Source organism: Microplitis mediator, chromosome 2, assembly GCF_029852145.1.
Source record: "Microplitis mediator isolate UGA2020A chromosome 2, iyMicMedi2.1, whole genome shotgun sequence".
NCBI lineage: Eukaryota > Metazoa > Arthropoda > Insecta > Hymenoptera > Braconidae > Microplitis > Microplitis mediator.
The window spans coordinates 13135014-13147670 of NC_079970.1; the positions used below are offsets into that span (position 1 = coordinate 13135014).

The window sequence follows — 12657 nt, forward strand, 5'->3', positions numbered from 1 at the left end:
ACGCACGTCCATACGTACCAAAACTGCTCAAGATAAAAGTGTTTGACTCACTGTAATCGCTAGCTCATCTTGGAATTAAATTATCACAGAACATAATTTTGGAATGATACGTCTGGCTGTCGATTGATAAAGATTGCCGCAAGTGTGCTAAATTGTGCATTAAGTGCCAGAAAACCAAAAGACAAAAACACGGATCATTGCCGATCACCAGTTTCGAATCTCTAAGTGAACAATTTGAGCATATTCACATCGACAGTGTTTTGAAAAATGCCAAAAAGCTTCAATGAGTGCGTAACGATTACTGACCGAATCACATTCACTAATGCTTCACTAGATTTCATGCCACAGAGTACCGAAACACATTACATCGGATCAAGGCCCAGAACTTGAATTTCCGTTATTATCGTCTTAACCCTCCAAAAATTCCCATAGAATCCAATCAAATGCGACAAAAACCGCATAGAAACCAATACAGTCTATAGGATTCTATGCGGTTTTTGTCGAAGTTGAGTGGATTCTATGGGAATTTTTGGATAGGGAATTGAAATCAAATGGTATTAACAACCTACAAAACATGACCCTCAGGTGACCCCGACTGCACTAGTATTAGGTGAGCCTATCCGATGACCTGGCGAGTTACTTACTCCCACCAATAAACTTATTCCTCATGACATTGTCAATTTATTAACTTGTGATTTTAATCCGTTGACACAAGCTGTAATCTCGCGTCATGGCAAGTAGCCTAGTTTCTATTTCTGGAACCTGAGTACTTGCACTCTTGTATTAGTGCGCAATCACTAGATTTGGCCATTTTTCACACCACCATGTGAAGGCAAATATCATGTCATCAGTTAATATAATAAATACTACGTCGTGAAATATTGGTGAAAGATACCTACTATATTTCAGTGAAAAAAATTATTCGGTCAATGAAGCAAATACGATCGACACGGCAAACTCTCAGACAAGTAACAGCACAGTCGTCGTGACCCAAAACGAGTTTAATCGACTATTGAAATAAATTCACGTAATTCAAAATATTTTTTCCTTATTGGAAGTCTTTTAATAAATTAATTATTAACCATAGTATTGCGTTCATTTGCCTTTTCATGCATTCATACCATTTGCAAATATTTCATTTCTCTAATTATCACGTTGTGAAAAAAAAAACAAAAAGTCATGTGTTATTTATTACATACTAGAATTGATAGATGAACGATCAAATTTGACAACTGCCGGTCACGACCACCGTTTATTTATAGCTTTCACTTTTTAAGTACAAGAAGAAATAATTAGTTTCTCGATTATAAGTATTTTTTATCCATGTAGTAAAAAAACAAGCTTTCGGTAGTATTGTTGTCTCAGCCTGCCTGTCAGATAAATCTGATAATTTTGGAATATTATGTAATAAGAGCTTGACCTGAGACCTATTAAGTTGAAATACTCAAATAATGGGATTATTAATAATAATATATTTTCTGTATACCTAAATATAGTCGAATGGGTAAAATATATTCCATAAAATAGTGTATTTAGTTATCTTCGAGGTATTTTCTAAAGAAAAGTTGGCGAGTAAATACAGACATAAATGACTTGATGACAAACAGCGAACAGCAGAAGAGTGAAAAAAACGTAACTAGTTTTTTCTACGACATTTGGGAATCCAAGCAGGATCGTTCTACTATTCACGCAACTGCATTGGCATTGAATGATAATATCAATCTTCTACTTTTCATAGGGATAGGGACTTTTCAAAAAGCAAAATCCTCATGCATCACTCTTTTAAATTATCAGAAATTCTAGTAGTGCAGTTCAAAATACGTAAGAATATTTCGAACTCCTGGATTCGTTCAAATCAAGACGTTTTTTTTTTGCCTTAAAGTTATTTATCAATAGTAATTGTAATATCGAAGTAAATTCTTCACATAAACTCTCAGATCGATTTTTATTATTTGATCAACGACTAAATTATTTTGAGCTTTCGAGGACTGCCTGGTATAGGACTACGTCCTATTTGAATAATTCACGCCGGTTGATCACAACCCGGCACGATTCCAAAACTAGGGATGGTAAAGTCGACTTCGATTTTAATCGAAAATCGATTTTTCACTCAAAATAATCGATTTTTTACAGTCGAACTATCGTCATCGAAATCGATTGATAATCGACTTCAAGCTTCCGACTTTAGTACTGTTGACGTCGCAACAGCAGCGCACCAAAGTCCGCAGATGCTATTTTCATGCAAATGGAAAATATAAAGACGAGATCTGTTCACGCAGAGAATTTTACAGTATTTTTTGCATCAAAAATTTATACACAAATTACTATAGTCATAGTAACATGAGGACAGTATGGAATTATTGTACAAATTACCAATACTGTAGAAATTTTTGAAATACATCGAACAGAATTCACAAGGTGCATTGTAATTTTGACAAAGCAACAAGTAAAATTCATACCAACTGCATAGTAAAATTTACCAGGCTAAATCAGAATATTTAGTATGCAGTTGGTATAAATTTTGTCTGTTGCTTTTTCAAAATCACAATGCACCTTGTAAATTCTGTTCGATATATTTTAAAAATTTCTACAGTATCATTTGTTACTATGATCAAAATGTCCTCATGTTACTATGACTATAGTTATTTTTCTATAAATTTTTGATGCAAAAAATACCGTAAAATTCTCTGTGTGTGATTATGCCTAATAACTTATCGCTAGTAACACATCACTGTTTACATTTTTTTAATAACTCTCTCATGACTACATATTTTTTAGGACTAATAGTCTTTTTTACCGCTGTTTGCAATTTAAATTTCCAAATAAGTTCCTGTGATTCATAACAAACACCAAATCAACAAATATGTCAAGTATAAACGATAAGTACGGAGAAATCATTTAGATCTAATAGGTTTAAGTGTTTGTTTTCGAATATTTTAAATTGTTGTTCTTGTATGTTGATATAGCTTAAAAGTATGGATATGTTGAAATAAAAGTTACAATATAAATATAAGTTTTGAATCTTTGTCTTTTAAGTAAATTATCATATTGTATGCAATAGTTTGCTTGAATGATAGAATAACCGAAAAAATCGATTAAAATCGATTGTGAACAACGATTAATCGATTCTTATAATTACAAAAATTACGATTAATCGAAAAATTGAAAATCGATTTTTTGAATTCCGTTTCCATCCTTATCCAAAACGTAACCGTTTCTTTGGTAAATGGAAATGACGTTATTTCTAAAACAAAAAAATTATACAAAGTTTATAAATATTTATTTTTATAACTGTGTTTGTTCATTTTCCATGCAATAAATTTTGTTTAAAGAAAATAGTAGAGATTCTTTATTCATTAACATATTCTTATATTTTATTAACAAATACTGAGGTAATGTGTATTTTAACAGGATGGAATTACGATGAGACCCGGGTTACCAGGTCAAAAAGGTGATACCGGTGCTCCAGGTACTCCTGGATTAAAAGGGGAGCCTGGTATACCTGGTTCTAAAGGTATTAAAGGTGAAGTCGGCCAAAAAGGAGCAAAAGGAGAACATGGTAAAGAAGGAGCTCGCGGAGTTCAAGGTTACAAAGGTGAACCTGGTGCACCAGGAATAGCAGGACTTCCTGGAGCCTCTGGCGAAAATGGGAAACCTGCTGAGAAAGGTGAAAAAGGTGATATTGGTCCAGAAGGAAAACCAGGTGCCCCGGGCCCACCCGGACTGCCTGGAACTGCTAAAACCAATGGAAGCAGCTTAGGTACTATCTTACCTTATACCACAAAGATAACTTTAAATAGTTTTTAACCGATGAAATTAAAGTTTCAGGGATAAAAGGTGATAAAGGTGACCAAGGTATTCGTGGGTATAAAGGAGAAATTGGACATAAAGGTGAAAAAGGTGAAAAAGGAAATCCAGGAGCCACTGGTATACCTGGTATTAACGGTGTGCAAGGACCTCAAGGGGATAAAGGTGAACCCGGAAAAGATGGATCTTCAGGAATACCAGGTCCTACGGGAATCAAAGGTGAAAAAGGAGATAGAGGGCCACCAGGAATCACTGCATTTGCCGGGGCTGGAGAATATGTGACCATTAAGGGAGAAAAAGGTGCTGAAGGTAAGAGAGGCAGAAGAGGACGGCCAGGTGCCCCTGGTCCGATGGGACCACCTGGCAAACCAGGGAATACTGGGGAATTAGGACTTCCAGGATGGTCGGTAAGTCTTCTAAAAAATTACTAGATTTCGGGAATAGTTAAAAGTATGCAAATTCATAAAATTAAAATATCAGTCAAAATCGATGCATTCAGGGTTGTCTTTATATTCAAGGTGGTTGTTACTAAAATGAAAAATTTATAGTCAATAATATAGTGCCGCGAATACATATCCGCAAACAAAATATCCGAAGACAAAATATCCTTAAGAAAAATTTATAACGTACTAGCAATAGTCTAGAAGTGGGGCTTTGCCTACTTTTGGCGATAAAAACACTTGTATTTCAAATTTTCCAATTTTTTAAACTTCCTGCTAAGAATAATGAAAATTTTCAAAAAAAAGGAAGTTATTGGTTTCGGTCCAATTTCCGAAAATCGAATTTCTAACAAATCTTAACGTTTTGAGGTTCTCGGGAGTTATTCTGACTGATTTCAAGATGATGTCCTAGTGTATGTATGTGTGTATGTACATACACACGTATGTACGTACATATGTATGTAAATATTCTGTAACTTTTGAACGGATGAACCAATTGGGATCTCCATAATGGCATTCGACGCGGCTTGTTGATTCCTACAAGTTGCAAGAATTGAACTTGATCGGTTAGCTGCATTCAGAGATATTCTAACAATAAAATTTTTTCAAAAACGTTTTTTTTGGATAACTTCTAATACGTTAGATGAATTCATTCCAAAATCTAATTGACTCTAAAGCTTTGAAAGCCGCGTCGAATGCTTTCTGAACCATCAAAATCGGTATATTTCTTGAAGAGAAACCGTAGTCGAAAGAATTAAAAAAAAATTTTTTTTTAGTTTCTCTAAAATTTCTCAAAAACGACCAAACTAATCAATTGCAAAATGTATTCAGCCCTAAGTCTCAATAAGCCGCGTCGATTGCTACCCCAACTGTCTCATTTGTTCCTTAAAATCGATTAATTCGTTCGAAAGATATCGCGGGAGGAAGAAATGTTAAAAAACAGTTTTATCCAAATATCTTTAAAACAGCTTAACTGATCGATTTCAAAATCTCATTTGCTCTAAAATTTAATAAAAAGTGTATATACTCACATTGAATGTCAAAATTGATCGATGAGTTCAAAAAATATCAACGACGAAACGTTTGAATATCAGTTTTCGTTACTATTACAATAAAGAAAATTCGAGATTTGTCAATATGAAGAACGTTCATGAGACTAAAAATAAGATAGACTTTTCTACAGCGTGATGTTTGGTTTATACACTCATGCCATAAATTAAAGGAACAGAAAAATTCTCTAGGGTAACCTGAGATGCGACGTTAGAGATTTATACTTTTATAATTTTTTTGTACTGGATCTGCGGAGACAGAACAGGCAGTCAGCTGACGAACATCTGAGTCGGCAGACCAAGGTCCAGTGACTGACTGACTCAACCTTTATTTTTATTAATTAAAATATACCTGAATTTAGTAAATGTAGTGTACCACTTATTATATAACTCAAATCAAATATTTATTAAAAATTCTTAATCACTAATAATCGACGACGGACATGCCTGGGGTCTATAGACAATCCGATGATGTCAAACCTGAACATTTAAATTAATAATATAAATTTATTTATATTTTTAATCAATTTGGGGTAATTTCCCGGAATGTCATACGATATTTACAAAGTAGCGATTGATTTACTGAAAAACCAAAAAAAGTCACTTTTTAACTTCCCGCTGAGAAAATCGATAATTTTCAAACAATTCGGGAAGTTATTGGTTTCACCCCGATTTTCAAAAATCGGGTTTTCATCATAGGTCGACGTTTGAAGGCGCTAGGATGCTATTCTGACATTTTCAGAGCGATGCCTGTATGTATGTATGTGTGAGTATGTGTGTGTGTGTGTGTGTGGATGTAAACCTCTTCTATCTTTTTAATGAATGAACCGATTTAGATGGTTCTTGCGGCATTCAAAAGATCCCTTCTGAACTTAGATTTTCAGAAAATTTTAGATCATTTAGTCAAATCGAATCTGAGATATTTAAGAAATTCGAAAAAAATAAAAATTTTTTTTTCGGTTTTTTCAGATATTTTGAAAACTGTTGGATCGATCAATTCCACAATCTAATCAGTTCTAGAACCCGATAAAAGCTTTCGATTGCCACCAAGAACGACTCAATCAGATAATCCGTTCGAAAGATATCGTCGACGAAAGAAATAGTAGAAAACGGTTTTTTGCAAATATCGTCAAAACGACTAACCTAATCATTTACAAAATTTTAACAGCTCTAGATAATCCGTTCAAGACATATCGTCGACGAAAGAATGGAAAAAAATCGTTTTTTTTTTCGTTTTTCGTGAATATTTTAGAATCTATCGAATCAATCAATTCCAAAAACTAATCAGCTCTAGAACTCGATGTAAGCATTCGAATGCCGTCAAGAACGACCCAATCAGATAATCCGTTCGAGAGATATTGTCAACGGAATGATAAATGTAAAATCTATATCTGCTTGTTCCATTGAATAACATCATAATTACTCAAAACTAATATGTTCTTCTTATATAAGTTGATAAAGTGATTGCTCAAAAATCGTCATGTTCGCTGGTATTACGATATACTTACACGATGTAGATACAACGTATCACTTAAATACTTATTTTTGAGCTAATATTGAACATAATTGTCAATAAATATACAAAAAACGCTCATTCATTCATTATTTTGGATTCGAAATTTTCAAACTTTAACATAAACTGTAACGCTTTTGAGCTCGAAAAGTTCATAAAATAGGGATACAAAGGTATTGTCGAGCTCTTAGAGCTTGAAAACAGCAGGAAGTTTAGGGGCTGGTCTGCAGGGCCAACCGATGCCCAGATTTTTTTTTTGGTTTTTTTTAAATTTTTCAAAAACGACTGGATGAATCAATTTCAAAATATTATCAGCTTTAGAACATGATAAAATACGCTGATTGCTGCCTCAACCATCAAAATCGGTTGATTCGTTCGCGAGATATCGTGGTAGAGAGAAATACTAAAAAATGGTTTTTTACAAAATAATGGCATACAAAAGTATTTGCGAGCTCGAAGAGTTCGAAAATGTATTCATAATAATGTTTTCGAGCTCAACGAGCTTGAAAACAGCAGGAAGTTTTGGGGCTAGCCCGCAGGGTTAACCGATAGACCGATTTTTTGTCCTCACTTCATATGGGTGTTAAAGGTAAAAAAAATTTTTTTTCATAAAAAATGATGAAAGGGTTTCGTAGGGAATTTATTCAAGTTTTCAACGCTGCCCTCAAGTTTACTGTGTGATCATTGGTACCTGAAATATCGATAATCAAACCCAAAAAGATCATTTTTCGTTCGAAAGCTGATATCTCAGCGACAAGTTGTCGTACAAATCTAAAAAAAAATTCAAATTAAAGCTGATCAAATTTACTAACTGGCTAATGCATTGGTTTAGCTAAAAAAAATTTTTCGCAGCTCGTGGATTTTCGCAAAGGAAAGAAAAAATTTAGAAATTTGTTGTCTTGTGGTATTCCTCATGTTTGCGCAATAGCTAAAGGGATGAAAAAATTTGATTAAAATGCGTCAAAACTAGAGATTTCAAGCTGCAAAATGTTTTTTTTCGATACGATTATTTTTCACGAAGTTACAGCCTTGCAAAAATCACTAAAAAGTTTCTAAAATTTTTCTGCTCCTTTAATTTATGGCATGAGTGTATTACATGGGACTAAATATATTTTATTCACCTTAATCTATATAGTTAAATGTAAACAGATATAATACTACCAATGTATAATAACTTATTTTCGGAGAAATTTATATCTGCTTGGATAAAAATTTTTAATTTTCGTATATTACTCAGATATTCGTATATAATTAGACAGAAAAACTCTGTATTTACTGTCTTATTCGCAGTAGAACCCCGACAGTTCGACGATTCAGGAGCCTTACCTGTATTTAAATATTATTGGATTTGACCAAATATGACTACATATAGACACTTATTTTTGGATATAGTCATAAATTTTTAGATATACGTATATCGGCTTGGATATGAATTACTTTTGCATCTATTTACACTAGGGTGTGTCATTTCAAGGCTATATTTTTTTTTTACTGTTATACCAGAAAATCTGGTAGTATATAGAAAATAAAAAATTATGCCGCTGGGTTAAAGGGTTTAAGTCCAATAGCGGCTTAGCTCATCAAAAAATTCGATTTCCCATTTAAATAACACGGGAAATTTTTTTTTTTAACTTTGAGTATTTTTAACTCGTGAACAAATTAATAAATTGAATTAACTAATACATATTTTTGTAGGAAATTGAACGCTCTACAAAAAAGGTCTCTTTTCATTTTTCGATCAATCCATCTGTTCTGAAGTTATTGGAGCTCGAAGTCAAGTTATAGTAAATTTCGATATCTTTCCACTTTTCCGGCAAAACTATCAGACTTATCACAAAATATCATGGTGTCTTTCTTGTAGACAATTTTATTTCCTACAAATTATTATCAGTAAAGTTTTTTCAAATTTCGCATTGTTTTCTAGTTATTTTCATTTTAATTTTAAACTCTTAAAAAAGTAGTGTTCTGATCGATTTCAAGAGCTCGACATTGAAATGAAAATAACTAGAAATCAATGTGGAATTTGAAAGAACTTTACTGATAATAATTTGTAGAAAATAAAATTTTCAATAAAAAAGACCCTACAACATTTTATGATAAGTCTGATAGTTTTGCCGAAAAAGTAAAAAGATCTCGAAATTTACTATAACTTGACTTCCAGCTCCAATAACTTTAGAACAGATGGATTGATCGAAAAATGATAAGAGACCTTTTTTGTTGAGCGTTCAATTTCCTACAAAAGTGTGTATTAGTCAATTCGATCTATTACTTTGTTCACGAGTTAAAAATACTCAAAGTTAAAAAAAAAAATTTCCCGTGTTATTTAAATGGGAAATCGAATTATTTGATGAGCTAAGCCGCTAGTGGACTTAAACCCTTTCACCCAGCGGCATAATTTTTTATTTTCTATATGCTACCAGATTTTCGGGTATGGCAGTAAAAAAAAAATATAGCCTTGAAATGACACACCCTAATATACACACTGTTGGGTCTGAGGAGATATAACTATATGTACTTATATATGCTCGGATATAAGAACATCTGCATGGATGTTAATTTTTATATCTGCTTATATATAGTTGGATCTGAGCAGATATAATTATATATGCTTATATCTAGCAAGATCGAATATTTGGATGCATTTCGATATAAACAGATACAACGAGATCGAGACATATCTGGTTGGATCCAAACGTTTTTTATCGGGATATGGTTGAATTATCAGTTAAACACTTCAAAATGCGTCAAAGTATGCTCTTACAAAAAAAAATAGAATTTTCAAATAAGAAAAATTCTTGCTCTAAAATTTCAATTAATCGATTGCAAAAAATTGTTAACTTTATGAAAGAAAATTATCTATTTGTTAAAAAATTGTTAATTATATTGTTGATTATATCGTAGGGGAATTACCAATTTTTTAAAATATGGTTATTTTAATTGAAGAAAATCTTTCATTTCTGAAGAAATGGTTAATTTTATCACCGGAAATTATCTATTTTTTAAAAAATGACTTATTTATTATTCAAAAAAGTGAAAGTTGCTAAAGATAAGATCAAGTGAATATATTAACAAGTGAAAATGAGTCATTTCTTAGAACTTATAAGGAATACTACCCCCTCTACATATCTTAAAGTTAAATCTAAGACAATATTTGAACAATATGATAATACCATAGATCATATTCCCACCTAGAATCTAAACCAATATCCCCACTCCAAACAAGGCCCTTTTTATCCACATTATGAAACATTAATCCACCCCTCCCCAGATCTCCATTATCATCCTCAAAGACTAATTATTAATAAGCAAGGTCCACTATATCCACATTATCAATCTTATATTCCCCATCCATTATACAGGTCCCGCCTCTGCATTATCAACCACCACTAAGAAGTCCCATCTGTTGATAACCCCCCTTCCACAGATAAAACAAGTAGCACCATTTTGGCTGTCGATAAAGAAGATACCCTAGCCCATTTCTTCACAATGGTGATGCAGATCCCTATTGCTGGAGTAGTACTCCCCCCAACCGCTCCTCTGACCTACTGTTTGGTACGGCAAGATGTGGTGATGCACGCAGTGGGTTTCAAATTCAAATTTGGAATGTGACATTTAAAATCCCACTCCGTCAAGGTCATAGATTATTTTGAATTTATCAACTATCACGATTTAACTTTATTGATCCGATCTCAACTAGTGATGAGCAAAGCAAGACCAATACCAAGACTAAGACAGTCTTGGTAACGGTTTTTGTCTTGCTTGTCCGGTCTTGGTCTTGGTCTTGCTCAAATACTTGTAGTCTTGGTCTTGGTCTCGGTCTTGCGTATTCAGTCTTGGTTTTGGTCTTGGTCTTGGTCTTGGTCTTGCGTATTCAGTCTTGGTCTTGGTCTTGCTCAAATAGTCTGCTATTTATTACTTACTTCGTTTTGGAAATTTTTCAAGGCTTTTTATAAATATAAATTATAAATGATCAACAATCAATGTCTATTAGAATGTGCCAAATGAAATCGATATTTTTTTTTTTTTCGGTCCCATCCGAAAATTAGGTGGTCTCACTAAAAAAAAAAAATCCTGAAAAAATTTCAGCTAGATATGTCTATTTTTCAGTTAGCGCTCGCGTAAATAAGAATTTTCTAATAAAATTGTTTTTTATTCCAACTTAATATTTTACAACTCATTAAATATAACTGATTGAAAAATGGCCAAGGTGCCATTTTGTAGGGAATTAAATTCTCTGCAAAAGGAACTTTTGATCGAATGAAAAACATGAGCCAATTTTTTTCTGTAGCCATTTGAACCTAATTTTTTTTCAAAATTTACATTTATATTTACTATTAAACGCTTAGAAAACTATGTTGCTATGTATGAAACTTATTGAATTCGATTTCTCTAGGAACCTTTATGATCCCAAGGAATAGCTTTCATACTTAAAGTAATAAAACTAACATTAAACTATTGATATTATCGATATTTCTAACAAGACTTTTTCTTCGTTTCGACATTTTTCGCATTTAATCTTTCTAGTAATTTTTTTCTGCACTAGAATATCGTTCGTAATTTTAATTTTGAAATTCTCATACTGCTTATCAAAAATTATTACTTTATTGATAAAAATAGACATTGTTTATCATAATAAAAGACTTATAAAAATTTAAAGAACGAAAAAAGTGATGTTCTAATTGTGCAGAAAAGTTTTTATCCATTCTGGTACTACCCGGGTCGAAAAAAAATCTTAATTATGACTTAAAATTTAAATCAAAATCCTTCAAATTCAACTAAGTTAATTTTTTTAGTCAGTGTAAAATTTCCATAACACTTGACTTAGATTTGACTTTTTCTGACTTAGTTAGGATCGATTTAAGACAAAATGAGTCACGTTTAGGTCAAAACTGGTTCAGTTTGACTCTATTTCCTTTAGATTTAAGACAAAAAAAGTCACATTCAAGTCAGAATTGCGTCGATTTTAATACATTTTACTTAGATATAAGTTAAAAAAAGTTACATTAAAGTCAGAATAAAACCAAATTAGACAGTTACAACGCAAATTTAAAAAATACTTATAATTAGTAACATATAATTAATGATGGTTATAATTATTCAAGGTGTTTATGGTTTAGAATACTTTTGATTATTATTAAATGGTATATTGTTTATATCAAAAAATTATTAAGAAACATTAAAAAATAATTCTTCTTATGTAGCATTTAAATACTGGAATGAAAAACGTTTTGGTCTTCTTCTTTGATAAAAATTATTGATAAAATATGCGATTGTCAAAAAATTAGTAATTGTAAGTGCGTTGACCATCATTTTGCAATAATAACTCTTCTGCAAACAAAACCTTTCAAAGAGTCTGTCAGACTTCTCCAACTATCATACTTATATGAATTCATTGTCACTGAAAATGTATTTGCGATTCCTGTCGAAAATTTACTATCGGTATGTTTTTATATTAATACAGGTAATAAAACGTTTATTGCAGAATTGGTTAATCAATCTGAAAATGAATGATATTGTAAACAAGAGCTTATACAAATTCTTCAGGAACAGAATAAAAAAAAATCATTGCAATAAAAATTTTTGTAATAGTAATTTTAATTTAATCAGAAATAATTTTGAAAAAATTTGCTATAATTAAAATTGAGTTTTAATTTTAGATTAGTTTAATTAATAAATAAGTATAAAAACCACATTCGATTTGACTTAATTTTTAAGTTAAAATTAAGTCAAATATAGAACTAGATTTAGAATCGATAACCAGTTGTTTTTTTAAGACAAAATAAGTCAAATTTAAGTCAATGAAATAATTTAAGTCAAAAAAAGTCTAATCTAAGGCAAAAAAGTTAAA

At 31.8% G+C, this 12657-nt stretch overlaps 1 protein-coding gene across 5 annotated transcripts in view; it reads left to right on the forward strand.

The window, feature by feature from the left end:
- The window catches only part of LOC130664099 (collagen alpha-1(XVIII) chain-like), an 826723-nt gene that overhangs the window by 502531 nt on the left and 311535 nt on the right, over window positions 1-12657 (forward strand). For all 5 annotated transcript variants that reach the window (XM_057463858.1, XM_057463861.1, XM_057463863.1 and 2 more), the window contains 2 exons: window positions 3412-3760; window positions 3823-4214. In XM_057463858.1, the coding sequence (XP_057319841.1) occupies window positions 3412-3760; window positions 3823-4214 (741 nt within the window). The remainder of the gene's footprint in view (window positions 1-3411; window positions 3761-3822; window positions 4215-12657) is intronic.